This window comes from Terrapene carolina, unplaced genomic scaffold (assembly GCF_002925995.2).
Source record: "Terrapene carolina triunguis isolate 2854851 unplaced genomic scaffold, T_m_triunguis-2.0 Scaffold88, whole genome shotgun sequence".
Taxonomy (NCBI): domain Eukaryota; kingdom Metazoa; phylum Chordata; order Testudines; family Emydidae; genus Terrapene; species Terrapene triunguis.
This window is the reverse complement of record NW_020664439.1, coordinates 17507183-17533968: the sequence shown is the minus strand read 5'-3', so window position 1 is coordinate 17533968 and position 26786 is coordinate 17507183. Positions and strand designations below refer to the sequence as shown.

General features: G+C 41.9%; 1 protein-coding gene across 1 annotated transcript in view; it reads left to right on the top strand.

Annotated features, from left to right (window-relative positions):
* Positions 1 to 26786, top strand: part of DNER (delta/notch like EGF repeat containing) — a 133762-nt gene that overhangs the window by 71442 nt on the left and 35534 nt on the right. The window contains exon 5 of the mRNA XM_024210846.2: positions 8456 to 8680. Within this exon, the coding sequence (XP_024066614.1) occupies positions 8456 to 8680 (225 nt within the window). The remainder of the gene's footprint in view (positions 1 to 8455; positions 8681 to 26786) is intronic.

Sequence of the window (26786 nt, the reverse complement as noted above, 5' to 3'; positions counted from 1 at the left end):
TAACAATAACAGGAATTTCAGGTTTTTGAGGGGAAGAATAAGGGCTGAGCTTGTAGATGCCACATTATAAAATACAATATTGACTGCTCTGACCAAATACATGGCCAGTTTTTTCTTATTCCATTTGAGGCAATATTTTTATCTTTCTCACTCAGACAGTTTGTGAGCTTTTATTTGGAGATTTTTAGGGAGCAGGGAGACTGAGGAGGAGACTTTTTTGTAAATAAGCCAGAGAATACCTGCTTGGAAGTTGCAGAACTGTTATTTTTAGAGGGCCCTGACATGTTTCATTTCTAAAAAATATGATCAGCTTCAAGCATAGGCTTAGGCTCTTGCTCTGCTACCTTTCTCCCACTGTGCCTAATTGTAGTTGCATGTTGAGAGGAGGCCTTTCTTTCTGAAGTGCTAATTCAGCACAGTGGGGGGAAGGCAGGCCAGCGTTTAGTATACATTTAAAAACTAAAGGACTGGAGAATCGGGAGGTATTATGTGGTAGAAAATGAACAGAACAGGAGAGATGGAAAATATAACCACATTACAAAAGGAAAAAAGAGAAGAGCATGCAATGGATGGCAGAAGAAGAGATGGATGGAAATAATGAGGAATCGTTTCTACATGGTCCATTTATGTTCTACAAATGACACCTGTGTTTTAGAAATCAGACATGTGAAAAGTATGAAAGGTGAGCTTCTTGGGCAGTGGAAAGTGAACAGTTTGAATAGAGGTAGTTCTTTATACTCATTAGATAATCTTTAATAGTTTTAAAGAGTCCTTAAAGAATGGTTAGTAACTAGAGACTCAGGCTTGAAGATTCCATGATTTTCTGCTTAACATTATATTTCAGCTCTGACACATATACAGAATAATTTGGGAAATAAACTACTATGTGCAGTTGTTGAGGCAACTTGTTTTCAGGGCACAATTGGATTTTACATTCAGAGAAGTAGATAGAAGAAATTTTTGCACTTGTGTAAGGACTCGCTTAGATGGCCCAAGAAATCCCCTCCAGTGCTAATATAGATACATGTTCAGTGACAGGGAGAGGGACATTTATTTTTCTCTTTCAATTTGTTCTGTTTGATTGAAATGTCACTTTGATCATCATATTTCAAGCGTCATGGTAGGATTTGAATTCAAAATGATCTTGACAAACTGGAGAAATGGTCTGAATTAAATAGGATGAAATTCAATAAGGACAAATGCAAAGTTCTCTTAGGAAAGAATAATCAATTCTCAAATACAAAATAGGGAGTAACTGGCTAGGGAGGAGTACTGCAGAAAAGGATCAGAGGTTATAGTAGATCACAAACTAAATATGAGGCAACAATGTAATACTGTTGCAAAAAAAGGAAACATTATTCTAGGATGTATTAGCCGGAGCATTTTAAGCAAGACACGAGAAGTAATTTTTCCACTCTATTCAGCACTGAGAAGACCTCAACTGGAGTATTGTGTCCAGTTCTGGGCACCACACTTTGGGAAAGATGTGATCAAATTGGAGAAAGATGAAGACCAGAGGAGAGCATAAAAAACGATGAAAGGTCTAAAAAACATGGCATACGAGGAAAGATTGGAAAAATTGGGTTAGTTTAGTCTGGAGAAGGGAAGATGGGGATGGCATGATAACAGTTTTCAGGTATGTACAAGATTATTAAAGAGGAGGGTGACAAATTGTTCTCCTTAACCACTGAGGACAGAACAAGAAGTAAAGGGCTTAAATTGCAGCAAGGTAAATTTAGGTTAGACGGTAGAAAAAACGTCCTTACTGTAAGGGTAGTTAAGTCCTTTAACAAATTACCTAGGGAGGCCGTGGAATCTCTGTCACATAAGGTTTTAAGAACAGGTTAGACAAATGCCTGTCAGGAATGGTCTAGATCAGTGGTTCTCAACCAGGGTTCGGAGGTTTCAGGGGATCTGTCAAGCAGGGTCAGTGTTAGACTCGCTGGGGCCCAGGGCAGAAAACCGAAGCCCTGCCATGTGGGGCTAAAGCCTGGGGCCCTCAACCCTGCCACCTGGGGCTGAAGCCGAAGCCTGAGCAACGTATCTTTGCGGGGCCCCCTGTGGTGTGGGGCCCTTGGCAATTGCACTGCTTGCTACCCCCTTATGCTGGCCCTGGCTTTTATATGCAGAACAACAGTTGTGGCTCAGGTGGGCCATGGAGTGTTTATAGGATGTTGGGGGAGCCTCAGAAAGAAAAAGGTTGAGAACCCCAGGGCTAGATAATACTTAGTCCTGTCTCAATGCAGGGGACTAGTCCCTTCCATTCTTACATTTCTATGATTCTGTGAAATTTAAGAATATTGTTGATGTGGAGTTAGTGGTACAATGAGAGAAAATTAAAGCTTGACGGCCAACAGAAGGTGTTAAGTTGTGATTGGGATGAGTTGATTTTCACTACCAGCCAATAAAATGCACACTAGCTCCATGAATTTTAATTGACCAGCAGAGTTATTGACTAGAGAAGTTTGACAATAGACTAGGAACAGTCCAGGTGTGGTGGTGGTCACCGTTTCTGGATTTGTTTTCCATACCCGGGCAAGATAGGTTTTCTCTAATACGTATAGCAAAGTTGATTGTAATGTCTATATACTTGCACAATAGCTCCATCTATCACCTTGATACTATGAAAGTGGGGAATACACTTATTGTGTACATGTGATTCCCTTTCCCAAAGTATCTGGTGATTACAGAAGGCACCATTCTTCTTAACAGTATAAAAAAGGCTGTGAATATATTTGAAAAATACTTTGTTAGTTTAAACTGTTACTGTAACTTAGTCTTCATTACATTTTTGCTAATGTAATAATCATCATTTTACCTTGCATCCTTCCATATTGTTTTTAATTTTAAAAGCTACTTTCTTATTGCTTAGACTATCTATTTAATGCTTTAACTAGTTTGGTCTCTGTTGCCCTTTTATGTGTTTAGACGTGGCTAGGATGAATGTCAATTAAAGTCTTACAACTACTTGCTAATTATTTCTCATTTCCCTATGATAGGCATCTCTTTTTTAGAAAATTCTAATGAAAATTCCATAGAGCATGTTATATTTTCTCATAAAAGACTTTGTACAAGAAAAATCAAAAGCATTTATCTTGCTTCTTTTAGTGCTTATCCACATATTTCAAATCTAAAGATTTTGTAATCTCTAGTCCCCGATGTTCACTAACTTCATTTATCACATTTGGCACATTTCCTAGGATTAGATCTAACATAATCTCCAGCCAAGTTGGATGTTCACAAAATCTTGCACTACCTCTGAAAACATTTACCTTTCTTAGTTTTTGCATGGCTGTTATACACTCGGTAGCCAAATAATTAAAATCCTCCTATGATCAGAATTCTGGCTTTCTTTCAGAGCTCTCATCTCTGAAAATATTTCCTGATCTACTTTCTCTTGCTATACTGGAGGGCTACAGCAACGTCTAAGGAATATCACCTCTCTGACTATTTCTGTTGTCTTTGACTTCTAGCCAAATGGCTATGTCAGCAAAAATATTTTTATCATATCTTTTGAGCAATAGAATTTTTTACAAATATTGCCATCCCTCCTTGCTTCCTATTTTATTTCTTTGCCTTTGGTAAATTCTGCATTCTGATATCTGAAATCCCCAGTCATTTCCCCATTTTAATCATGTCTTGTTAGGGCTTCCTTTTTGCAATTTAGCTGATGAAAATTTCAGATGATATTTATCTGCAAAATAAACATAAAGGTGAAAAACCCATTTTTCACCATTTTATGCTGTTCTTGATCTGTGTACCTCTATTAATTTTTTCTTTATTTTTTTTATTTTACTGGTAAGTATTGATTTAAATATACATTCAGAAGCACTGAAAAGTCAGACCTTCAATTTAGCAGTGTAATTATATTTGATTCTAGTATTTGCATATATTTAACTCATACATAAGACTTCAACTGCAGAACAAATTTCCCAACACATTCAAAGATAACACAAGGGTAACTTGCTTTAGTGTATTTAAGCCTGCATATGCTGTGGAATTGTTTTGTCACTTGAAATAACATTATCCATCTGTTAATCTTCCTTTTTTAGGGAAGATTATTGCAAATAATATCCATGAGTCTTGTGGATAAGGGAGAAGCGGTGGATGTGGTATACCTAGACTTTAGTAAGGCATTTGATATGGTCTCGCATGATATTCTTATTGATAAACTAGGCAAATACAACTTAGATGGGGCTACTATAAGGTGGGTGCATAACTGACTGGATAACCGTACTCAGAGAGTAGTTATTAATGGTTCCCAATCTTGCTGGAAATGTATAACAAGTGGGGTTCTGCATGGGTCTGTTTTGGGACCGGCTCTGTTCAATATCTTAATCAACGACTTAGATATTGGCATAGAAAGTACGCTTATTAAGTTTGCAGATGATACCAAACTGGGAGGGATTGCAACTACTTTGGAGCATAGGGTCATAATTCAAAATGATCTGGATAAATTGGAGAAATGGTCTGAGGTAAACAGGATGAAGTTTAACAGAGACAAATGCAAAGTGCTCCACTTAGGAAGGAACAATCAGTTTCACACATACAGAATGGGAAGAGACTGTCTAGGGAGGAGTACAGCAGAAAGGGATCTAGGGGTTATAGTGGACCAAAAGCTAAATATGAGTCAACAATGTGATGCTGTTGCAAAAAAAAGCAAACATGATTCTGGGATGTATTAACAGGTGTGTTGTGAGCAAGACACGAGAAGTCATTCTTCTGCTCTACTCTGCGCTGGTTAGTCCTCAACTGGAGTATTGTATCCAGTTCTGGGCACCGCATTTCAAGAAAGATGTGGAGAAATTGGAGAGGGTCCAGAGAAGAGCAACAAGAATGATTAAAGGTCTTGAGAACATGACCTATGAAAGAAGGCTGAAAGAATTGGGTTTGTTTAGTTTGGAAAAGAGAAGACTGAGAGGGGACATGATAGCAGTTTTCAGGTATCTAAAAGGGTGTCATAAGGAGGAGGGAGAAAACTTGTTCACCTTAGCCTCTAAAGATAGAACAAGAAGCAGTGGGCTTAAACTGCAGCAAGGGAGGTTTAGGTTGGACATTAGGAAAAAGTTCCTAACTGTCAGGGTGGTTAAACACTTGAATAAACTGCCTAGGGAGGTTGTGGAATCTCCATCTCTGGAGATATTTAAGAGTAGGTTAGATAAATGTTTATCAGGGATGGTCTAGACAGTATTTGGTCCTGTCCTGAGGGCAGGGGACTGGACTCGACCTCTCGAGGTCCCTTCCAGTCCTAGAATCTATGAATCTATGAAAGACTGTAGTGAGACAGCATTGATATCATGTTGGAGGCCTCAAATTTTCCTTGGTCCTTTTTAGTCTAGTTTCAGAGTTAGCAAAGAGGCCACATAGGCTTATTGGCTCAGTTCCCCCGGTAATACACAATTATGAGCTTTTGCTGGTTATTTTAGGTCCTGCAGTTTTTCTGCCTTTTTTTCCTAGTGCCTGGCTGACATTGGGACATGGTTATGAGCCAACTGGTGAAAGCTCAGTCCAGTAAAATGGGGGTAATGGTTGTGGGCCTTGGGTTAGGATTGCGAGGTTATGGAGGAGATGGTTTACACTCTCTGTGTTGATGGGTTTCTTCAGCCTTTGTCCAAGATATTTGTAGTTTTTTGATGCTCCTGGAATCCTGATGGCAGCAGTGACCAAGAATTTTTGTTTGCCTTGCTAGGTGTTTGTGGCATTTCCTTTTTAATCCTCACTGCAGTAATCTGTATCTTGTTAACATTCATTGCATTTTGCATGAGGGTAGTAGGCAGTATCCACTGAAGGGAGCAGATATCATCTGGTTGTAAGGGACTGTTCTGGCTTCCCATTCAATTTAGGGTTACCATATTTTAGTTTTAAAAAAGGAGGACACTCCACGGGGCCCCGGCCCCGCCCCAACTCCGCCCCTTCCCCTCCCCTGAACGCTCCACCCCCTCCCCTGAACGCTCTGCCCCCTGCTCCTCCCCCTCCCCTGCTTCCCGCGAATTAATTGTTCGCAGGAAGCCTGAAACAGGGAGGCAGCAGGTAAGCTGGGGCTGGGGCTGGTGCGGGGTGCAGCGCGGCCCAGTCCAGCCCCCCTGGCTGAGCGGCTCCCTCTGGCGGCCGGCCGGCCCAGGCCAAGAGGCTCTGGCCCCGGCGTCTCCCGCCTGGCTCGGTCGGGCCCTGGGGTGCCGGCCCCCAGCCGAGCACCCCCGGCCCCGGCTGATCACCGCCGGCCCCGGCCCCGCACCGCCGGGCCCTCCCTCCCTATTTTCCCAGACATGTCCGGCTTTTTGGGATTTCCTCCCAGACGGGGATTTGAGGCCCAAAAAGCCGGACATGTCCGGGAAAATCCGCACGTATGGTAACACTAATTCACTTAGCACAATTCAAGGAGCTGACTTTGATCTATAAAACATCAGGTACTATATTTTAGGTGCTTACTGCTTGAGAAACTACCTCTCCCAATGACTCGTCAGGATATTTGAGGTCAGCTGCTGGGCTCAAGCTTGTTGTCCCTAGATTTTAAATGTTATCGGGCTGATGGTCAGGTGTTCTCTGCAGAGAGCCCTCAGCTCTGGAATTCATTTCTTCCTCTGGTCTTACAGACCAAGCCTTTTGGCGTACATATTTGTCTCTGATCCTTATGTGAATATGTGGGGAAGAACAAGCTCGCAGAGCAGTCAGAACCCCTGTGCTTGGGGAACAGCTGTCTGGGCATAAAGGGATGATTCGTCATTCTAAGTTCATCCATGTACCCAGGCTCTCCAGAAAGCATTTTTCCTGGAGCTCCCATTGGGTTGGGTAGCTCCACACCACCCCTAAAGCAGGCCAGTATGGAAAACAGAAAGCACTTAAGGATTTAACATGCTTAGCATACGTAAATCCATTCCCCGTTCAGCAGAATTCTTAAGCACGTGCAGTATTGCCAGTTCCAACCATTCAAAACTCATGAGACTGGCTTAAAAACCATGAGATTTAAAAAATAAATAGTTTGTCACCTGCCTTCTCAGATTTTTTACTGGTAGTCCAAGTGTATTTAATATACTGAAGTTTGAACAGTTACTTTACATTGTTTATTTGTATTCTGATTCCTTTTTTATGCAGTAGAATTAAGGTATCTGAGTAGCAGTACTGTGGGTCTGATTCTCCTCTTGCTTACATCTGTAGTCATTAACTTCTTTTACACGTTTACTCTAAATCTATGGACCTTGTTCTGATCTCAGTTACCATGGTGTAAGTGATGTAATTCTTCTTAAATCAGTTGACACTGCAATTGCTGAAAGCAGAATTTAGCTAATAAATGCACACATATGTATACACACATGCAGTATATTATAGCTATAGTGCTAGCAACACTGACTTAAATAGGAGTTGTAGGTGATCAGAACCTCTGAGAATTGGGTCCTTAGTGTTCACATATAGCTGCACAAAAATCGAATACTCCAAAACTAGAAGCTACTTTTGATAGATTTGGCCTTTTGCACAATGTCTTACATCAAATCCATGTCAGACCATGGACCACAATTAAGCAATTCCTGACTTCTAGTCCAGTCCACTAGACCTTACTGCCTCTTATCATTAAGAAATCCACCGATAAAGAACAAATAGTATGATTTGAATATACTGTACCATTGTATGCTTGTTTCTCTATTGTTGCACTTGAAAATATAATTTCATCCATTGCTTGTTTTGTAGAGTTGTTCTGCTTTTAAAATCTGTAGAAAAATCTTTGTCAGGTGCTATCTATTATTGCAGTGATAAAAACTACAGTAAAATAAAATGGCTATTTAATTCACTTGTGTGTCCAAATGATGATTAATTATGGAGGGAAGAAAAGAAAAACTTTGTAAAGTAACACATCCTGTCAGGATTAATGGAAATGTATTACTAATGAAATACAATCACCTGAAGTGTAAAATGACATTGTTCTGAACAATACTTCCAAGATCAATAATAAATAGCAAGAGATGCCACAATACATGTATTGAATTCAATATTTTTGGTCTAGCTAGGAGTATCCCTCTCAGAGTGTTTGCTACTGTTACTGCTCCACCATCCCCATTTACCAACTCTCTTGATTTTGGGAATGAATTTGGCTCCAAGATATTCATGTGAATTATACCTGCTTACACAATGTCTGATTTTTCTCACTTTCTCTATATTAAAGCAACGAGTTTACCTTTATAATTGTTTGAGATGAATGACACTTGATGTAAGATTTTGCAAATATCTTTGAAATCCTGCCACATCAAAGCAGTTACACTCCTTATGCACTGAGTTGCAATAATGTCACAAACATAGCTGCCAGAATTAACATTTTTGTGCATGCATATGTGTTTCTGTAACTCTTCCACAAAGTCAATTAGAAATACTAAAATGTGTAACTGTCAATTACTGCAAGTTGTTTTTTTTAAATAGCATATATGTAAAGAAGTTTTACTTATGAAAATCATCTCTTTTCAACTAGGATTTTTGGGATCTTCTTGTGAAGAGAAAGTAGACCCCTGTGCTTCATCTCCCTGCCAGAACAATGGGACCTGTTTCGCAGACAGACTTGCTTACTCCTGCAGTTGTAGTCCTGGATTCACGGGACCTACCTGTTCTCAGCTGATTGACTTCTGTGCTCTGAATCCTTGTGCACATGGCATTTGTCGCAGTGTTGGAACCAGTTATAAATGCCTCTGTATCCCTGGTTTGTACCAACCAGTTCCATGTTTTATAAATCTTTAAATACTTCTTACACGGCTTCAGATACATAGTTTAAAATTACTTCCTTTTTTCTTTTCAGTATGTAATACACATTGAGCAGATGTTCTATCTGTTTAGAATAATGATAGGAATCTACACATTCCATTTGGATAATCAGAAATTGCAGGGTAAGCACTCAAAATACACACTGAGTTCCATATGGGTTGGTTTATATGTACAGCTGTATTATAGAACTGAAGCTTGCAGCGTGAGGATTTTTAAGGTGAGGCATCAAATGTCAATGAAATGAAAGATGAAGTAAAGGGATGGGAAGGCTTGAAATTGGCTGTTGGGGAAGGGCTGGAAACACGAAGAAATAAATGTAAACCACTCACAGTTGTTTAGTTATCTCCTAGAGCCCAATCCTACAGCCTTTATTCACACTCATTGATTTCAGTGGGACTGCTCTGTGAGCAAAGATAGCTGGATCAGATGGTAAAACTGCATGTGATTATATAGGCAAGAAATAAATGGGCTTCTGGATTGCATAGGAAATGAGATTTTCCCCCCCTTTCTGTAATTTTTTCTCCTCATAATGATAGCCAGTAATCTTGAAGTTGTGGGTAAGCTACCCCCAGCAACCTGTGGGGGTTGTTGTCCCCTTCTGCAGTTTCTGTATACACAGATTTATCATAAGAAGAAATTGCTGACAATTCCATATTCCAACAGTGATAACTACATAAACAGAACTGTTCAAGCTAATATAGAGAAAGTTCGTCCAGACAAAAATACAGAAAAGGAAAAAATATCCTCTCTTCCTCATTGCTATGAACCAACCTTGCAGAGTAGCAAGCAGCGATCCAGGTTTCATGTTTGAAAATGCATAGGGAATGAACAATTAAGGCAATATCAAGAGACACAATATTTTTGTGGTGTTTTAAAGTGTATCTATCCTGAGAAAGTACAGTTTGTAAAACTGTATACTTGAAATAAATTAATGGAGATATCCTATCTCCTAGAACTGGAAGGGACCTTGAAAGGTCATGAAGTCCAGCCCCCTGCCTTCACTAGCAGGACCAAGTACTGATTTTGCCCCAGATGGCTAAGTAGCCCCCTCAAGGATTGAATTCACAACCCTGGGTTTAGCAGGCCAATGCTCAAACCACTGAGCTATCCCTCCCACTGCATGTGCAGAAGAAAAAACATCCACCTCATAATAGGCAAATTAGTGTTGTGTTGACCACTTAGGATCATAATGTTGAAATGTGCAGAGCTACTTTCTTTTGATTCCTTGCAGAGGAATCTTGTTAACAGACATATACACTTGTTTCATTGTTGGTTTATTTATCTAAAGATGAACATATTTCAGGGCAGATGTACTCAGCTTTGCTGGGCTAGAAATCAGTGATGTAATTGAAAAGAGCCAGCGTGACAACTTGGTAGTGCAGTGTGACGTTTGCACTGTGACATCGCCTCACCATATCAACATCATTATATATTGATGTAATCCTATGATGCACAAATGGCAACATTATAATATCTGCAGCTCCAGTCAGCACAATGTCTGTTCTCTTGTCATCCTCTCTTGACTTCTAGGAAAACGGGGAGTTTTTTCTCTTTCACCTTTTTTTCCCTCCTCCTTTCCTGGTTTCTTGGCCAGATATGGAGGGATCCCATAAGCTGATCCCGTAATGGTCAGTGCAAAGCATGATGATGAGCTTGTGATGTGGGAGCTGGAACTGATACTTGCCAATAAATCTTCAACTATTTAGCCCTCCTGGTGGTACTTTGTCATATTGCCTGAAATATGCTAGTGCTCCTGGGAGCAAAGCAAAAGAAAGTGAGCTCAGATCCATAGATTCCATGAGACCACATTCAGCTATTGAATCCCAGTTTGAGTGGTACCATTTTAGATGTTTTCATGCCCTTCCTCTGGTCTGTATAAATCATGAAAAGAGTTTTCAGCTTCTCTATCCTGAAGTCTATTGTTATACCACCTTATTGCTCTGCAAACGGTGAGAGTTGGAATGATGCAGTTTAGGACAAAAGAAAGGTAAAGGCAATATTTTGGTTTAATTGGCTGACTGATTATTGGTGTTGTAAGGAAGAAAGATCGTGCTTTGCTTGCTGCTTCCAGTTTCAGGTAATTTTATGGTGTGGTGAAATTTGGCTAAATGGCCATTTTCCCTGACAAGAGTGAATTGTTGTCTGAGATCCCCAGTCTGCAATACTAGCATCTTGTAAGACTAGTAAAGTTGTTGAGTGAGGAACCAAGAAACTTCCCAATTTATGAATTCTTTTTGGACAATCACCACTGTATGGATGATACAATTAACTGGCAGTCTCTTTGGGCACTACGAAGAATTTTGAGTAGTTTCTGGTGAATAGTGCGACTGAACAATTGCTTCTAGATACAGTACTGCAGCACTTTTATATAAATTAGAACAGAGGTAGGCAACCTATGGCATGTGCGCCAAAGGCGGCACGCGAGCTGATTTTCAGTGGCACTCACACTGCCCGGGTCCTGACCACTGGTCTGGGGGGCTCTGCATTTTAATTTAATTTTAAATGAAGCTTCTTAAACATTTTTAAAACCTTATTTACTTTACATACAACAATAGTTTAGTTATATATTATACTTCTAGAAAGAGACCTTCTAAAAATGTTAAAATGTATTACTGGCACACGAAAGCTTAAATTAGAGTGAATAAATGAAGACTCGGCACAGCACTTCTGAAAGGTTGCCGACCCCTGAATTAGAATATGTTGAAATAATCTTCACAGATTAGCAGCAAGACTATGGATTTGAACCATTACATAAAGTCTTCGAATATCACAACAGATGACATAGTTGTTCACAAATCATTAGAAGCCAGTTTAAATCCTGTACCGGGAATTTTGCAATGTGGTAGTGAAATTATTCCATTCAGAGGAAGGAAAATGGGGATATGAAATGGAAGACAAGGCTATGCCACGCTAGTGCTACGCCTGGGTTCACTTGCTGTCCGGAAGACTTAAGTGTCCAGTGGACACCAGTTGTCTTCTGGACTGGTGAATGGCATTAAATGAGACAAAAGCTTTGCTATTTCCTAGCATCTGGTATGAATTTCATATTTCAGGAGGTGAAGATAAGTCTCTCAATTTCAATTTTCCAGTCATAAAGCAATTACATCCTTCAAAGTTTATCGTTAGTTTGCATAATAGAGGAATCCCATGAGAATAGGTTAAATTGGGTATATAGCTGAAGAGCAACAAGCCTAATCATATTTAAATATAGCTAACGTATCCTATTTTATAAAGAAGGTGAAAACTAAAACTCGTATCAGGTTACTAATTATTTCCACATCTGACAAAAATATCTTTTTTTGATTGCAGATAGGAGAACTTCCCAGGTGTTATTTTTCTAACTTCATTGAATAGAACTAGGAAATTGATGAGATTTTAATATTAACCTCTTCTTCATTCCTGATTTTTTTCCCCCACCAGGAATGAATGGGAGTGGGAATCAACTGTGTGGATATGGAGGAGACACCAGAAAATCCAGTGAGGAAGGGAGCAAGAGTAGTAGGAGGAACTGGACAGGTTGGCAGTGGCACCCCATAAATTGACTGCCTGGCCAGTGCTCTTCAAGCTAACAGAAAACCGCAGCTTTTCTAGCCAATGCATGCTACCAACAGGTGGGACAGGGTAAAGAAGCTTTCCTGCAGGGGAAGGGAGGGCGGGGGAGAGAGCTGCAGAACTGGCCGAAAAGGAGAGTGGTTCTTTGTGATCAAAGGGTTTCATTGCTTCAATAAACCTTTTGATCTTCCAGTAGTTCCTGATGCATCACTAAAGTGGCATGTCGGAACTAAAGATGTAGGTATTAAAATTAGGGTTACCATATTTCCACAATCAAAAAAGAGGACACGGGGGGAGCCCCGCCCTAGCCCCGCCCCCACCCCGCCCCCATCCACTCCCTCCCACTTCCCACCCCCTGACTGCCCCCCTCAGAACCCTAACCCCCCCTGCTTCTTGTCCCCTGACTGCCCCGACCCTTATCCACTCGCATGGGTGGCAGGGTTGTAGAAATTTTGGTGTTGCCCAGAACCCCCCCCCCACACCTGCCTAAGGCTCTGGGAGGAGGGTTGGGTGGGGGGAGGAGGTCTGGGGTGCAGGTCCTGGGCTGGGGATTAGGGTGCAGGAGGGGTGCAGGGTGCAGGTTCTGGGATAGAGTTTGGGTGCTGGGTGCAGGCTCCGGGCTGGGGCAGGGGGTGGGTGTGCAGGAGGGGGTGAGGGATGCAGGCTCTGGGATGGAGTTTGGGGGTGGGAGGCGGTGCAAAGGGAGGGGGTGCAGGCTTTGGGAGAGAGTTTGAGGGCAGGAGGGGGGTGTGGGGAGGGGGTTTGGGGATAGGAGGGGATGCAGGGGTGAGGGCTGTGGGTCTGAGGATGAGGGGTTCATGATGCAGGAGGGGGCTCAGGGATGGAGCAGAGGATTAGGGTGTGGGGGATGAGGGCTGGGGCTGAGGGGTTTGGGGCGTTGGAGAGGCTCAAGGCTAGGGTGGAAGGGCAGGGTAAGGGCAGCCTGTCTTCCCATTAGTAGATGGGGGACACTAGGACCTGGGGGCAGCAGACAAGGGAGAGGCAGGCGGGGGGGTCCAGGGGGGGGACGGGACGCAAGGAGGGGGGCTGGCAGGTGGAGGCCGAGGACCCATCCAACACTCCCCCGCTCCCTGACTGCCCCCCTCGCCCCCCGACTCCCCTTACCATTCTGGCTCCATGTGTTTGCAAAATACTCTGCCTGGTGGGTCGGTTTGTGTGTTACACAGGGCAGCAGACAGAGGGAGGGGGGAGCAGGGGAGGGCTCTGGCTGCTGGAGGCCAATGGGAGCGGGTCAGTTGGCCCAGCCGCCCAATCAGCAGCCGCACTCTGCATGGAAGGGAGGGAAGGAGGCGAGGGAGAAAAAAACCCCGGACATTTTAACCTTGTAACCAATTCCTCCCGGACGGCTATTTAGAGACACAAAAGCCGGACATGTCCGGGGAAATACGGACGGATGGTAACCCTAATTAAAATGTCAGTAGTATGTATGCTCTGGAAGGTTATCTTTCAGCTACCGATAGGAAACAAATATACTTTAGGGTTACAAACTGCAACGCTAAGTGCCATGTTCTATCTTTGCATGATCCATGGGCAAACATGCCAAATCAACCCAAACCCTTGCACCCTGGAGGGCTTGAATGCTCTGTGGAAAAAGAAATGAAAAAATCACTACTTTTGAGACTAGCTATGTACATCCATTTGTGGGCTTTTTGTTTCTCATTCCACAGCTCTTTTATCTTGTGGAAACCTATTTTTATTTAAACAGTACTCACATGGTTAAAGGTTTGCCAGACTGGACCCAAGGAAGTAGTAGTCCAGGCCCAGAAATTAAGTAAAGGTTTTTCAGATGGAAGTCAGTAGCTCAGATGTTTTTTGTATCTCCATGTGTGACATTTTATGCAAAGTGTTTAAGGAGCTGGTTTGCATACTTGCAAACAATTTGTATATGGCCATCAACTTCAGGTTTAAAAACTTGAGTGGATTTGGTGTTGATGAAAGGGATAAAATTGACAGCCCTGGCAAATTTAATCCCCTGCTTATCTACAGGGCAGCAGGGCAGACTTCCAAGAGGCCCTGCCTTGCCAGCATGCCTCAGTCTTGATCTGAGGAGACTTATTCTAGGGGTAGTAGGGCTAGTTCAGCCTTCCAAGCCCCCACAGTCCTTGGCCTCTCTGAGTCTGCCATTCTGTGCAAAGCATGATAGTGAGCTTCTGATGTGGGAGCTGGAACTGAGACTTTCCAAACTCCGCTCATATAAGGGCCACCAAACATCCATTAGATGGGAACACCTGGTAATCTCTACAGAGGTGGCTATATGCAGACCAGTGATGTACAGTCGAAAGGCTCAGTAGCTCACTAGCATTGCCCTGAGGTACACTGTCCCCAGTAAGCAGTGGTTAGTGTAGAATGAAACAGGAGTGATATCTTACACTGTCCAAGTCAAGTGCTATGTATTTAAGCCAAGGAGATGAGAACAAACCTATGGTCTCCAGGCTCACAGCCCAGCATGCCTTCCCCTAGGCTAGAGGTATTTTGTATAGGAATATTCCTGTCAGAGATACACTTGGATACATATAATGTGTCTTAGATACTGTGACTTTTCAGGGATTACCCAGACCCGTAAAGGGTTCTGTAACCCCTGCTTTGTAGCTTGGTGTGCCTTATTGCTATGCTGCCATGGCTCAAATTTCTGACACCTGTAGCCAGCCTGCAAGCATAGGTCTCAGCTCTGGCATCCACTACCCTAGTTACCCTTGCAGAGCAACCTCAGCAACCCCTTTCAGTCCTGAGTTCCCCCATATCCGTCTCCCTGAGTTCTTAACTAGCAGACACTTGGACTTTTCCGGTTCACTTTGGCGCACACACACCACACAGTTTACACAGCAGAGACCTGCTTGGGGTAAAAATAAACAAAAAGATTGTTTAATAGAAAAATCAGATATTCAAAGGTGAGATAGTAAGGGGGGCAAACATAGACCAGTTACGCAGAAAATAAACATAAAGATGCCATCTCAGGCTTTGCACTTCTTTGGTAGCTAAATTCCCTTTTTCATCACAAGTGACCTATTGCCTCTGAACAGTTTCCCAGCATGCCCTCTGTCCTAGAGGGGATCCAGTGTTTCATGGACAGCACCCCGCTTAGATGCTGGCTCTCAATTTATTGAAATCCTTACCCTCAAGCCCTCTTCCCTTTTAACAGGGTTTGCATTTTTTCCCCTTTCTCTCTGATGATGATAATTCATGGTTACACGGAGTGGGGCAAACTCTCTACTTTTTTGGTTTTCCAAGACTGGGGTTTTCTTTTCAGCTTCAGTGTTTTTTCATTAACTTGAATGGTCCATCATTGTCTTTCCCTGGGTTGTGCAAGGTTAGGGGCTTGAAGTTGGTTTCCTGTAAACAGCTTACCCGGGAGGTGCCTCTCCCTGCTTGATTGCTTCCCCCCACTGGTATGAGGTAGGGTTGTCAACAGTCCCTTATTTTTTCATCTCTGCACAACAAGATTGAGAGTTGCTGAGTGTTGCAAAAAGCAGCAAGAAATACCCCTGGTGAATGTAGGTGAGTACTGATTATTATTAATACTAATAATGATGACATCTGTAGGAGGGGTGGGGCAGGGGTGTAAGTTCCTTTTTTTAAAATACAATGTTGGCAACCCTACTATGAGGTGATGCTGTAGTTGCACCATAGTTACAATTACAATATTCTACTCATATATGCATGCATATATTCATAGCCATAACCTGTATACCTATTTCCTTATGTAGCTTATCAGAAACTTAATCTTGTTTTCAGAACTTCAGAGTCCATAAGTTCCACTTCATTTTCTTACATTTGATCTCAGGAACAAGTCTGGTTTTGAGGTTCTTAGAAGGGGTTATCACGTCTTAATTACAGAGGCAAAAAAACCACAGAGTTTTGCTCTCATCTGTAACCTCGGTGCTCTTTCCTTTATGCCCTCTCTTTTCACCGTCAGGCATACACTGTCAGCTGGGTTTTCATCTCTGTTGCTTCTGCCTCAGAAATTACACATGAGAGGAATTTTAAACTGCTTCATTTAGCCTAAGGACTGTGAAATGTTTTGTTTTTGCCTTGTAGGCAGCTTGATTTCCATGTTTTCTGGCTAGTGTGCAGCGTGGAAGAGTGACAAATGATAGCTATGACACTTGCATAGCTGCACAATCTGCAGAGCACTCTCAAACCAGCATTTAATATTGATGGGGTTTTTAATGCTGGCTGTCATTATCACAAGACTGGGACACATAGGGATATCTTATGTTATCTAATGCAGAGGTTTTCAAACTATGGGGCGCTCCTCCTAGGGCATGGAGGTATGTTCAGGGGTGGGGGGAAGCAGCAAGCGACAATGCCAGGCAGCTCAGGCTTCAGCCCGGTGCAGTGGCGCTCAGGGAGGGAGCACCACCTCCACCTTGACTCACCTCTTTTTGTTTGGGTTAGGGGGGCACAACCAATAATTGTAACTCAAAGGGAGGGCTCAGCTCAAAATGTTTGAAAACCACTGATCTAATGGCTTGTTGTAGTAAAATATTTATTATAAGAGATGGGATCTTTTTCTTAAAAAAGATACATTAGATTAAGACCTAAAATTTGTAAATTAACTTTTAAAAGCAGTTTGATGCTTTGTAGAAAATTTTTCTCATCTCAGAGGTAAAATAAATGATACATACTTATCCCCAATTTCTAAGTTATATATAGAACTTCAGTATATGTCCCCGATGGGAGCTCCAAATAGCTTCAAGGACTTGCCTGCATGGATCCAATTGCAAGATAGGTGACTATATTTCAGGAAGCACTTACGTTATTTTTAGGTTTCAGAGTAGCAGCCGTGTTAGTCTGTATCCGCAAAAAGAACAGGAGTACTTGTGGCACCTTAGAGACTAACAAATTTATTAGAGCATAAGCTTTCGTGGGCTACAACCCACTTCTTCGGATGCATATTGAGTGAAACATATCGAGGAGATATATATACACACATACAGAGAGCATGAACAGGTGGGAGTTGTCTTACCAACTCTGAGAGGCCAATTAAGTAAGAGAAAAAAACTTTTGAAGTGATAATCAAGGTAGCCAAGTACAGACAGTTTGATAAGAAGCAAGTGTGAGAATACTTACAAGGGGAGATAGATTCAATGTTTGTAATGGCTCAGCCATTCCCAATCCCTATTTAGCCCTGAGTTGATTGTGTCTAGTTTGCATATCAATTCCAGCTCAGCAGTCTCTCGTTGGAGTCTGTTTTTGAAGTTTTTCTGTTTTAAGATAGCCACCCGCAGGTCTGTCATAGAATGGCCAGACAGGTTAAAGTGTTCTCCCACTGGTTTTTGAGTATTATGATTCCTGATGTCAGATTTGTGTCCATTAATTCTTTTGCGTAGAGACTGTCCGGTTTGGCCAATGTACATGGCAGAGGGGCATTGCTGGCACATGATGGCATATATCACATTGGTAGATGTGCAGGTGAACGAGCCCCTGATGGTATGGCTGATGTGATTAGGCCCTATGATGGTGTCACTTGAATAGATATGTGGACAGAGTTGGCATCGCGGCTCCCATGGGAGCTCCCAGTGGGAGCTGCTGGAAGCGGCGTGGGCCAAGGGATGTACTGGCCGTCGCTTCTAGCAGCTCCCATTGCCTGGAGCAGTGAACCATGGCCACTGGGAGCCACGATCGGCCAAACCTGCGGACGCGGCAGGTAAACAAACCGGCCCGGCCCACCAGGGGCTTTCCCTGCACAAGCAGCGGAACAAGTTTGGGAACTACTGCTCTATCATACCCCCCCCCCGCCTTAGTCTCCTCTTTTCCAAGCTGAAAAGTCCTAGCCTCTTTAATCTCTCCTCATATGGGACCCATTCCAAACCCCTAATAATTTTAGTTGCCCTTCTCTGAACCTTTTCTAGTGCAAGTATATCTTTTTTGAGATGAGGAGACCACATCTGTATGCAGTATTCAAGATGTGGGCATACCATGGATTTATATAAGGGCAATAAGATATTCTCCGTCTTATTCTCTATCCCTTTTTGAATGATTCCTAACATCCTGTTTGCTTTTTGACTAATGCTGCACACTGCTTTTTGACTGACGTCTTCAGAGAACTATCCATGATGACTCCAAGATCTCTTTCCTGATTAGTTGTAGCTAAATTAGCCCCCATCATATTGTATGTATAGTTGGGGTTATTTTTTCCAATGGGCATTACTTTACATTTATCCACATTAAATTTCATTTGCCATTTTGTTGCCCAATCACTTAGTTTTTGAAATCTTTTTGAAGTTCTTCACAGTCTGCTTTGGTCTTAACTATCTTGAGCAGTTTAGTATCATCTGCAAACTTTGCCACCTCACTGTTTACCCTTTTCTCCAGATCATTTATGAATAAGTTGAATAGGATTGGTCCTAGGACTGACCCTTAGGGAACACCACTAGTTACCCCTCTCCATTCTGAAAAGTTACCATTTATTCCTACCCTTTGTTCCCAGTCTTTTAACCAGTTCTCAATCCATGAAAGGATCTTCCCTCTTATCCCATGACAACTTAATTTACGTAAGAGCCTTCGGTGAGGGACCTTGTCAAAGGCTTTCTGGAAATCTAAGTACACTATGTCCCCTGGATCCCTCTTGTCCACATGTTTGTTGACCCCTTCAAAGAACTCTAATAGATTAGTAAGACGTGATTTCCCTTTACAGAAACCATGTTGACTTTTGCCCAACAACCTTTCCTGCCATTATTGACAATGAAAATGTATTGTTTTGGACTTTTGAACTTAGCTTTGCTGGGAACAGGAACTGAAGTGGACAAAACTAAGGCTGCAAGTTCAACCCTGACCAAAAACAATTTTTATCATCCAGCTTGAATAGCCCTTGAAATGCCTGTGAATATAGGAATTTTCCTATTAAATGAAATATTTCCTTCTCTGTCCCCACCCAAAACCATACACACACACACACACTACCTGCATTATATGCTCTGTAGCAAAAGGGGATGAAAATGCAATAATCACAGTACTCATCTATGCTCAACTATGGCCTGATTCAGTCTACTGAAATCAAATGGAGCCTTTCTGTTGACTTCATAGAACATTGGATTGGGCCCTTCATTTCAAAGCTATTTTTTTTTCCAGTTTGTAATGACCTTTTCCAATCTTTTAAATCCTACTTTCAAACGGAATTATCTTATTGGGTAGCAGTGTTTATTTTGAATCAAAAGAATTAAAACTTTTTGATTTATAAACCATGAATAGCTGAAAGTAGTGTTTCCAATGAAACTTTGACATAAGTTGGTTCGATAGTTGTAGAAATCTCATCTGCTAATTGAACAGCTTTTAGAGCTGTAACGGCAAGATGGGATCGCAGTGAGGGTTGTAGTACCGTGGATGATGTCCTTATATAGTCTGTCAATCTTCTACATGCAGTGGGAGTTTCTACCAATAATTTATTTAAGGAACCTCCATTCTTCTTCTTGTCTCTGCTTTGGAGACATTATATGAATTATAAGAATTTGGACTTTGAAATCCAGTTGGAAAATAATGTATAAAGATATTAGGGGAAACTAAGTATCAATTCCAAGATGGGTTGCCAAACTGCTAGTGTGAAATCCTGACCCTATTAAAGTCAATGGGAGTTTGGGTTTTGAGCTTAGTAGAGCCAGGATTTCACCCCTGGATAATACATAAAAATAATGCACCCAGGTAGCACATACATTATAATCCCACATGTACAGACATGGATATAAGACGCGCACACACACATTCAGATATACATCTCCAAGTCACCAAAATATAGAAATTGTACAATAATTAGAACATTTTTTTAAAAAGAGTAAGAGAAAAGTGAACCGGGGGAGCAACTTCATTGGTAATAGCTAGGGGTGTTTCTCTTCTATTCTTTGCCTTTCCTTCCTGCAGGTTTGTAGCTGGGGGCAGGTTGGTCTCAGTGCTTCAGTATGGGCAGCTGCAACATTTCCTGTAGTTGCAGCAGTTCTTCCCTCTCCCCTCTCTCTGGGGGCAGACCAGTCTCAAGACCTTGGCAGTGATGGCTGCAGGTTAATTCCAGCTACCAGCTATCTCACAGCACTTTTCGCAGCCTGCTTGGCACAATCTGGCCAGGGCTTGTGAATATGCCTCTCTCATCTGGAGCAGCTTTCCTGTATCTCTCTGTCTTATTCAATCACTGTTTAATTTCAGAACTTATCAGACCACACCACATATCTTGTCTTCCTCAGCTAGACCTCTTATTGCCTCTGCAGCTCCTATTGTACATGTAATTCTGGGAAGTCTTTTAGGATAAAGTTTGTATGAAACAGAACTATGCCAAGCAAAGCAGAGTTTTATTGTATTGTACCCCATTAGGCCAGCACACAGAAGTGCTTGGGGTCATTAAGTCGGGGGAGGTGGCTAGGAAGGGGGTGGTTGTTGAGGAACTGGAGCCTAAGAGAAGCTTCAAGAGCTTTTCCCCTTGTCCCTCATCAGCCTCTGAGGGGGAGGCAGAGCTACTTCTCCCCTTGCCTTTCATTGGCCAGTAAGTGCAGAAATTGAGAAGAGGGTAGTAAGAGCTGCTATGTCTTTGGCCCCACCAAGTACTCCTGGAGAGGTTGAGAATCAGCCAATGGCTCCTTCTCAGCAGCCTGCCTGACCCAAACTCTGTCCTCTCCAGTCTGGCTCCCATAGCCCTTCTGAGAATGGTTGTCTACAGAGGCAGCTCACCTAGGAAAGGAGCTGCCTGCAGGCCATGGAAAATACATGGGGTAGAGATGCCCCAGCCGCTGCAAGCCAGTCTGACTGGACTCCTCTCTGTTAATGAATTATGTAAGGGTCAATGATCCCAGCCTCTTCTAGGCACTCTGCCTGGACTCCTCACCATTTATGGATCAGGTTAGGGTGGGTGGGGTCCAAGCCCCCAGGGAAGTCTGTGTGAGAGAGCCTAGGAGGTTTGTGAAGGGGAGATGGTATGTGTGAGGAGACCTTGATATGCATGTGGGACTCAACGAATGAAAATGTGAGGGAAGGACTGTGAGTGACCTTGGAAGGAAGAGGGTGTTTGAGAAGGAGAAAGGAGGATTTGGGAATCCAGGGGAAAGAGATAGGTGTCTGTCTTTGTGAGGGAGGATGGCAGAGGAAGGGAGACAGCCAATAGGGAAAAGGAGGTGTAAGGACTGGGTAAAGCTGGTTAGAAAATAATAAATTTCAAATTTTTTAAAAGTGAAAATCCAGGACAGATTTTTCCAGAAAATGTTTCCCATTTTTCAACCATCTCCTGGATGGGTGAGGGGAAAGGAGCGTGGAAAAGAGGACTCCTCTAACCAGGAGTAGGGGGCACATGCACATCATTATGCCCTACCTGCCCACATGAAGATGTGGCTGTTGAATACATGTTCAAGTTCTGCCTTCAGCTGGGAAAAGTAGAGCTATAAGCCCAGTTGCCCGTTTTGCCTGTAAAACATACTGTAGGTGTTTTTCAGCTGAGGCGGCACTGAAGAACATTGCACTGATGACCCAGCAGTTGGAGTTGCTGGATAATGCAGATATTATTCATTGTTTTTGTCTGGTCACACATAGACTAAGCTATGCACTGTACAAGCGCAAAGATGAAATCAGTTTTTTTCATTGATTCTGACACAAAATCAGCAGAATTTTAATAAATAGGCCAGAGACAGATGAAGTTATCAACAAAAGATGCCTCTCAGGTCAATGTATTCATTTAATCTCTTTGACTGCAAAGATAAGTGATTTATATAAATTTCAGAGGATACATGTATAAACAGTATAAGCATCCTTAATGTATTTAGAGCGTATTAAAGAACAATAACACAAAACAGGATGGTTTGCTAAGAATTGTATGATGCATCCTAGTTTCATGGGAGGAAAATGAAAATATCACCTTTCCCTGCAGTAGCAATGGCCTGATCCCATTGTAGAGTTTTGCTATTCTCTGCAATGCAACTAGAATCAGGCTCTTGGTAACAGGATGAAAACATTATATGCCTTCCCTCTTGAGGATTCAAATAGAGTGTATAGGCACAATCCACCCTCTAGTGGGCAAAAAAGGCATCTTTTCCATATTGTATGTGGTATTTGACAACATAAACTCATAGACTTTAAAGCCAGAAGGGTCCATCATGATCAACTTGTCTGTTCTCCTGAACTTCACTCACCTGGTCATGTAATAGGCCCATAACATCTGGCTGAGTTACATAAGTCTTGATTTAAGTATTTCAAGTTGCAGACAATCCACCATTTACTGTAGTTCAAACCAGCAAGTGACCTGTCATATTTTAATGAAAAGGAGGTGAATACTGATTTTCAGAAGTCAATTGTTTAATCGTGCAATTCAGAATATTTCCTCCAAGAAAAAAGTAATTACAAACTCTTGAAAATATTTATGCTTAGAATGTATAAGTACATATATGTTTAGCATAAGTATGTCCTGTGTACCATTTTAAAAATCTGCTAGATACCTGCCATTTCTGTGATATACGTATTGGCTAAAGATGTTACTATATAAAAAATACTATGTATCACAAGTTAGCTGACATGGTTGAGAATAATATACAGTGGAAATAGTTAAGTCTTCAGTCTTAAAGAGCTGAAATGTACGGAGAACAGGAGTCTCAAAAAATTCGTAATAAGGTAACAGTCTGATTGCCTAAATGATTTACTTGAGAGATTGCTGCATGCACACGAAAGCACTTGAAAGCACTGCACTCAGTCTCAGGCAACCACAAGATATAACAGTGGAAAAGGAAGCTTGCTCTGTATATATTTCATTTTTTTTAAATTATCCTTGACTTGGCAAAATCTTGGACCAGCAGAGTTACTCTAAATTGAGACCAATTAATTGAGATCAGAATCTTGCGCCTTTTGCACTTCCTTCTTTTCGGGGGGGAGGGGGGGGGAAACACTCCTGCAATGCAGTACTGTTTTCACAACAAGCTACAGACTCTTTGATGAAATGTAAAATACAGTGGAGAACCCACACATTATGAACTGTTACATTCACACTGATATTTGAGACCCTTTTTCCAGTTATTTCTTTATTCCTTGTTTTTATAAATATATGTAACAAACAAGTGATTCAAGACTTTTTAAAGTATACAATCACTGCTTTAACACCCAGCAATGGTGCTGAAACCCTTTTAATAGTGGGAGTGCTGAAAGCCAGCCCCTTACCCTGTCCGCCCTCCCCCTGCAGCTGGGGCTGGGAGCAGTGCCGTGTCTCTGGGAGGGGGGGACCTGGACAGGGGTAAGGAGGCAAAGTCTGGGGGCGGGCACGGGGCTATTAGCAGAGTCCCGACCTCGGGGCCATCGGCTGAGGCCCCGGGAGTGGGGGGCTGAGTGCAGGTCCTCGGGCACAGGGCCAGTGGGCAGAACCTGAGCTCCAGACACAGGGCCGGGGAGCAGAGGCATGGGCGCGGGGCCCCAGGATTGGAGCCCCAGACATGGGGCCACAGGCTGGGGAGCATGACCAGCAGCTGGGACCCAAGCCCTGGGCTGGGGAGTGGAGGCCTGGGTGCAGGGCCAGCAGCTCCGCATACAACCTGGGGGTGTTGCAGCACCCCCTGCACCTCTAGTTCCTGTGCCTATGACACCCAGTACTGTATTATAATTTACAAAACAGTTTTCATAGTGTTGTATCCCAGTTACACATAAGAGCTCAGTGGAAAAGATGCTGTGATACCTCAGAGAGGCAATACATTCGAAATTAAAGTGGTTGTGGAGAAAAGATGTGTTTATAATATGTAGTATTAAGTACTGTGACATATGGCTTTTCCATGCAACTCTACATGCCTTTTGTGAAACAATGATTTTAGTTTCAAAACATGTGTAATTACATGTTTTATGTAAAAATTGGTCTTTGTCAGAATGAAATTTCAAGAGCATTTGAAATTTGATCAGGTCTGAGTGACTGAGCCAATTTCCACTTAAAAAACTGGTGAAATTTCACCAGGCTATTTTTGTTTCCAAATCTGAACAAATACTTCAAAATTAAAATGAAATGCCAAAATTCTAACTGCCAAGGTTTTTGAATTTGTTCTGAAAACACTCTTCACAGCCAGCTAAACAGCAAGACAGTAGGAAAGATAGACAAAGCTCCAAACAAGTTTCTAAAATAATTTTGTTTATATTGTTACAGGACAGGAACTTTTTGCACTGGTGTCTTGTACAGTGTTGAGAACATTCAGTGCTTAATAATACTAATAAAACTTTATGGTAGTGGATGTACGTAATAAGTGTACTGCAATATTTGAGAACATGGGCTAAAAAGAGTAGCATTATCATGGACTCAAAGCCCATTCTGCACTCTTTATTGAGGGAAAAACTCGAGTCAAAGAATGGAGAGTTGGGTGCTCAGGGTTGTTCGCTAAATTTTGATAGTGTTGAGAATATCACCACCTTTATGGCTCATGTGTAATCCACTTTATCCGCTTGCACAAGAGAGCAGAAGACTCCCTCATCCCCTGCACAGGCTATCTTCATCACTAGTCTGGGGGGGTGAAGAGCAGCCTCTGCAAGGCCTCTATTCTCCCTCCTATTCAGGTGAGCTTGCAGGGGCAGGGATTGGGTGGAGCTAAGGCTCTACCAACCTAATGCATTGGCCAGTACAGATGAGGAAGTAATCAGCACTAAGTATCATGATGGAGCAGATTACTTCCTCCCTGGAGCAAGGTCACAAGATGGTCTTTGGTCTGCTTTCCTGGGGAAGCACAACTATGCATTGCTCCTTACTCAGGGCTTGTTGCAGAACGACAGTTGAGTCCTTAGTATTCATTTTATCAGTCATTTCATAGAACATAGCAAGTGGTTTGATGCATGTGGTTCATCAAAGTCTGTTCATTCTACAACTTGACTTAATTTCCAAAAGGAATTTTAAATGTTACAAAAGAGAGAGACAGTTACAGAAAAAGAACTCTTTATCTCTTTCAAAGAAGTCAAAAAGTCTTCAGTATAATCTCTTGTACAAAATAAAAACCACCATCATTCGCCCTCCATATTTTCCCCCAAAGGTAAGAAAGCAACATAATTACATAGTACTAAAAGGAAAACAACTTGAGTTGAGTTCAGTAAATTAGCTGTTGCTTTTTTCATTGTAGAGAATATCACTTCAATTCAGTAAAAGGTCAAACACAGCTGGGATATTTAAATTTTTCTGACCTAAAGCTTGATTAATAGGGAGAGAACAAATGTAAATTTTCATCTTATCACTGCCTTTAAATAATTCTTTTTGCTTATTAAACATCAATATCAATGGGAGAAAGAACTGATATAGTCAATCTTGCATATGTCTTAATTGGCTATAAAATTAGATACGACTACTGAATTGGGAGAAAAGTAGAAATATGTTTAATAAATAAAATATACTGAAGATGGAGGGCCCTGCATTTTAAATACAGATTGTAATACATAGCTGGAAGAGAAGAAAGGGGGAACTTTTCTTTAATGACTAAATACCATGGGTCAAAAAAGAAGAAATTTAAACAATTTAAAAAAATAATTTAAAGAGTTTCTTTGTATTGAATAGAATTATGTGTAAAGTACTGCACACTCTTGTAGCTCTATATAAGTAATATAGGATACAGCAGTGCACTGGTTCTCAACCAGGGGTACATGGACCCCTGGGAGTAGGCAGAGGTCTTCCAGGGGATACTTCAACTCATCTAGATATTTGCCTAGTTTTACAACAGGCTGCATAAAAAGCACTAACTGAGTCAGTACAAACTAAAATTTCATACAGACAGTGACTTGTTTATATTGCTCTATATATTATACACTGAAATGTAAGTACAGTATTTATATTCCAATTGATTTATTTCATAATTATATGGTAATAATGAGAAAAGAAGCAATTTTCTAGTAATAGTGTGCTGTGACACTTTTGTATTTGTATGTCTGATTTTGTAAGCAAGTAGTTTTTAAGTGAGGTGAAACTTGGGGTTCACAAGACAAACCAGACTCCTGCAAGGGGTACAGTAGTCTGGAAAGGCTGAGAGCCATTGCAGTAGTAAATTGGCCAGGAGAATCAAGAAACAGAAGGTACAATGTATACTCTTCTGTTCTTTGTATACAAATCATATTATGAATTATGTACATAGATCCAGAAGAAAATATAGTATAGTGGTCAGGGAGGAAGCTGTGATAATGCTTTTGTAATCAGTCTTATAAAGCAAAACTCTTGTAACTCTGTATTGTGGCTAGTCAATCCCCCCACTACCCCAAACTACACTAATGGTCTTATTTATCTTGTTACCTGATACGAAAAAAATGCTTCTTTGACCTAATGCAGTATGTTGAAAAAGACATTTCAACTACTACAGTAACTCCTCACTTAAAGTTGTCCCGGTTAACGTTGTTTCGTCGTTACGTTGCTGATCAATTAGGGAACATGCTGGTTTAACGCTGTGCAATGCTCCCTTCTAACATTGTTTGGCAGCCGCCTGCTTTGTCCACTGCTTGCAGGAAGAGCAGCCCATTGCAGCTAGCTGGTGGGGACTTGGAACCAGGGGGAACTGGCAGCCCCCCATCAGCTC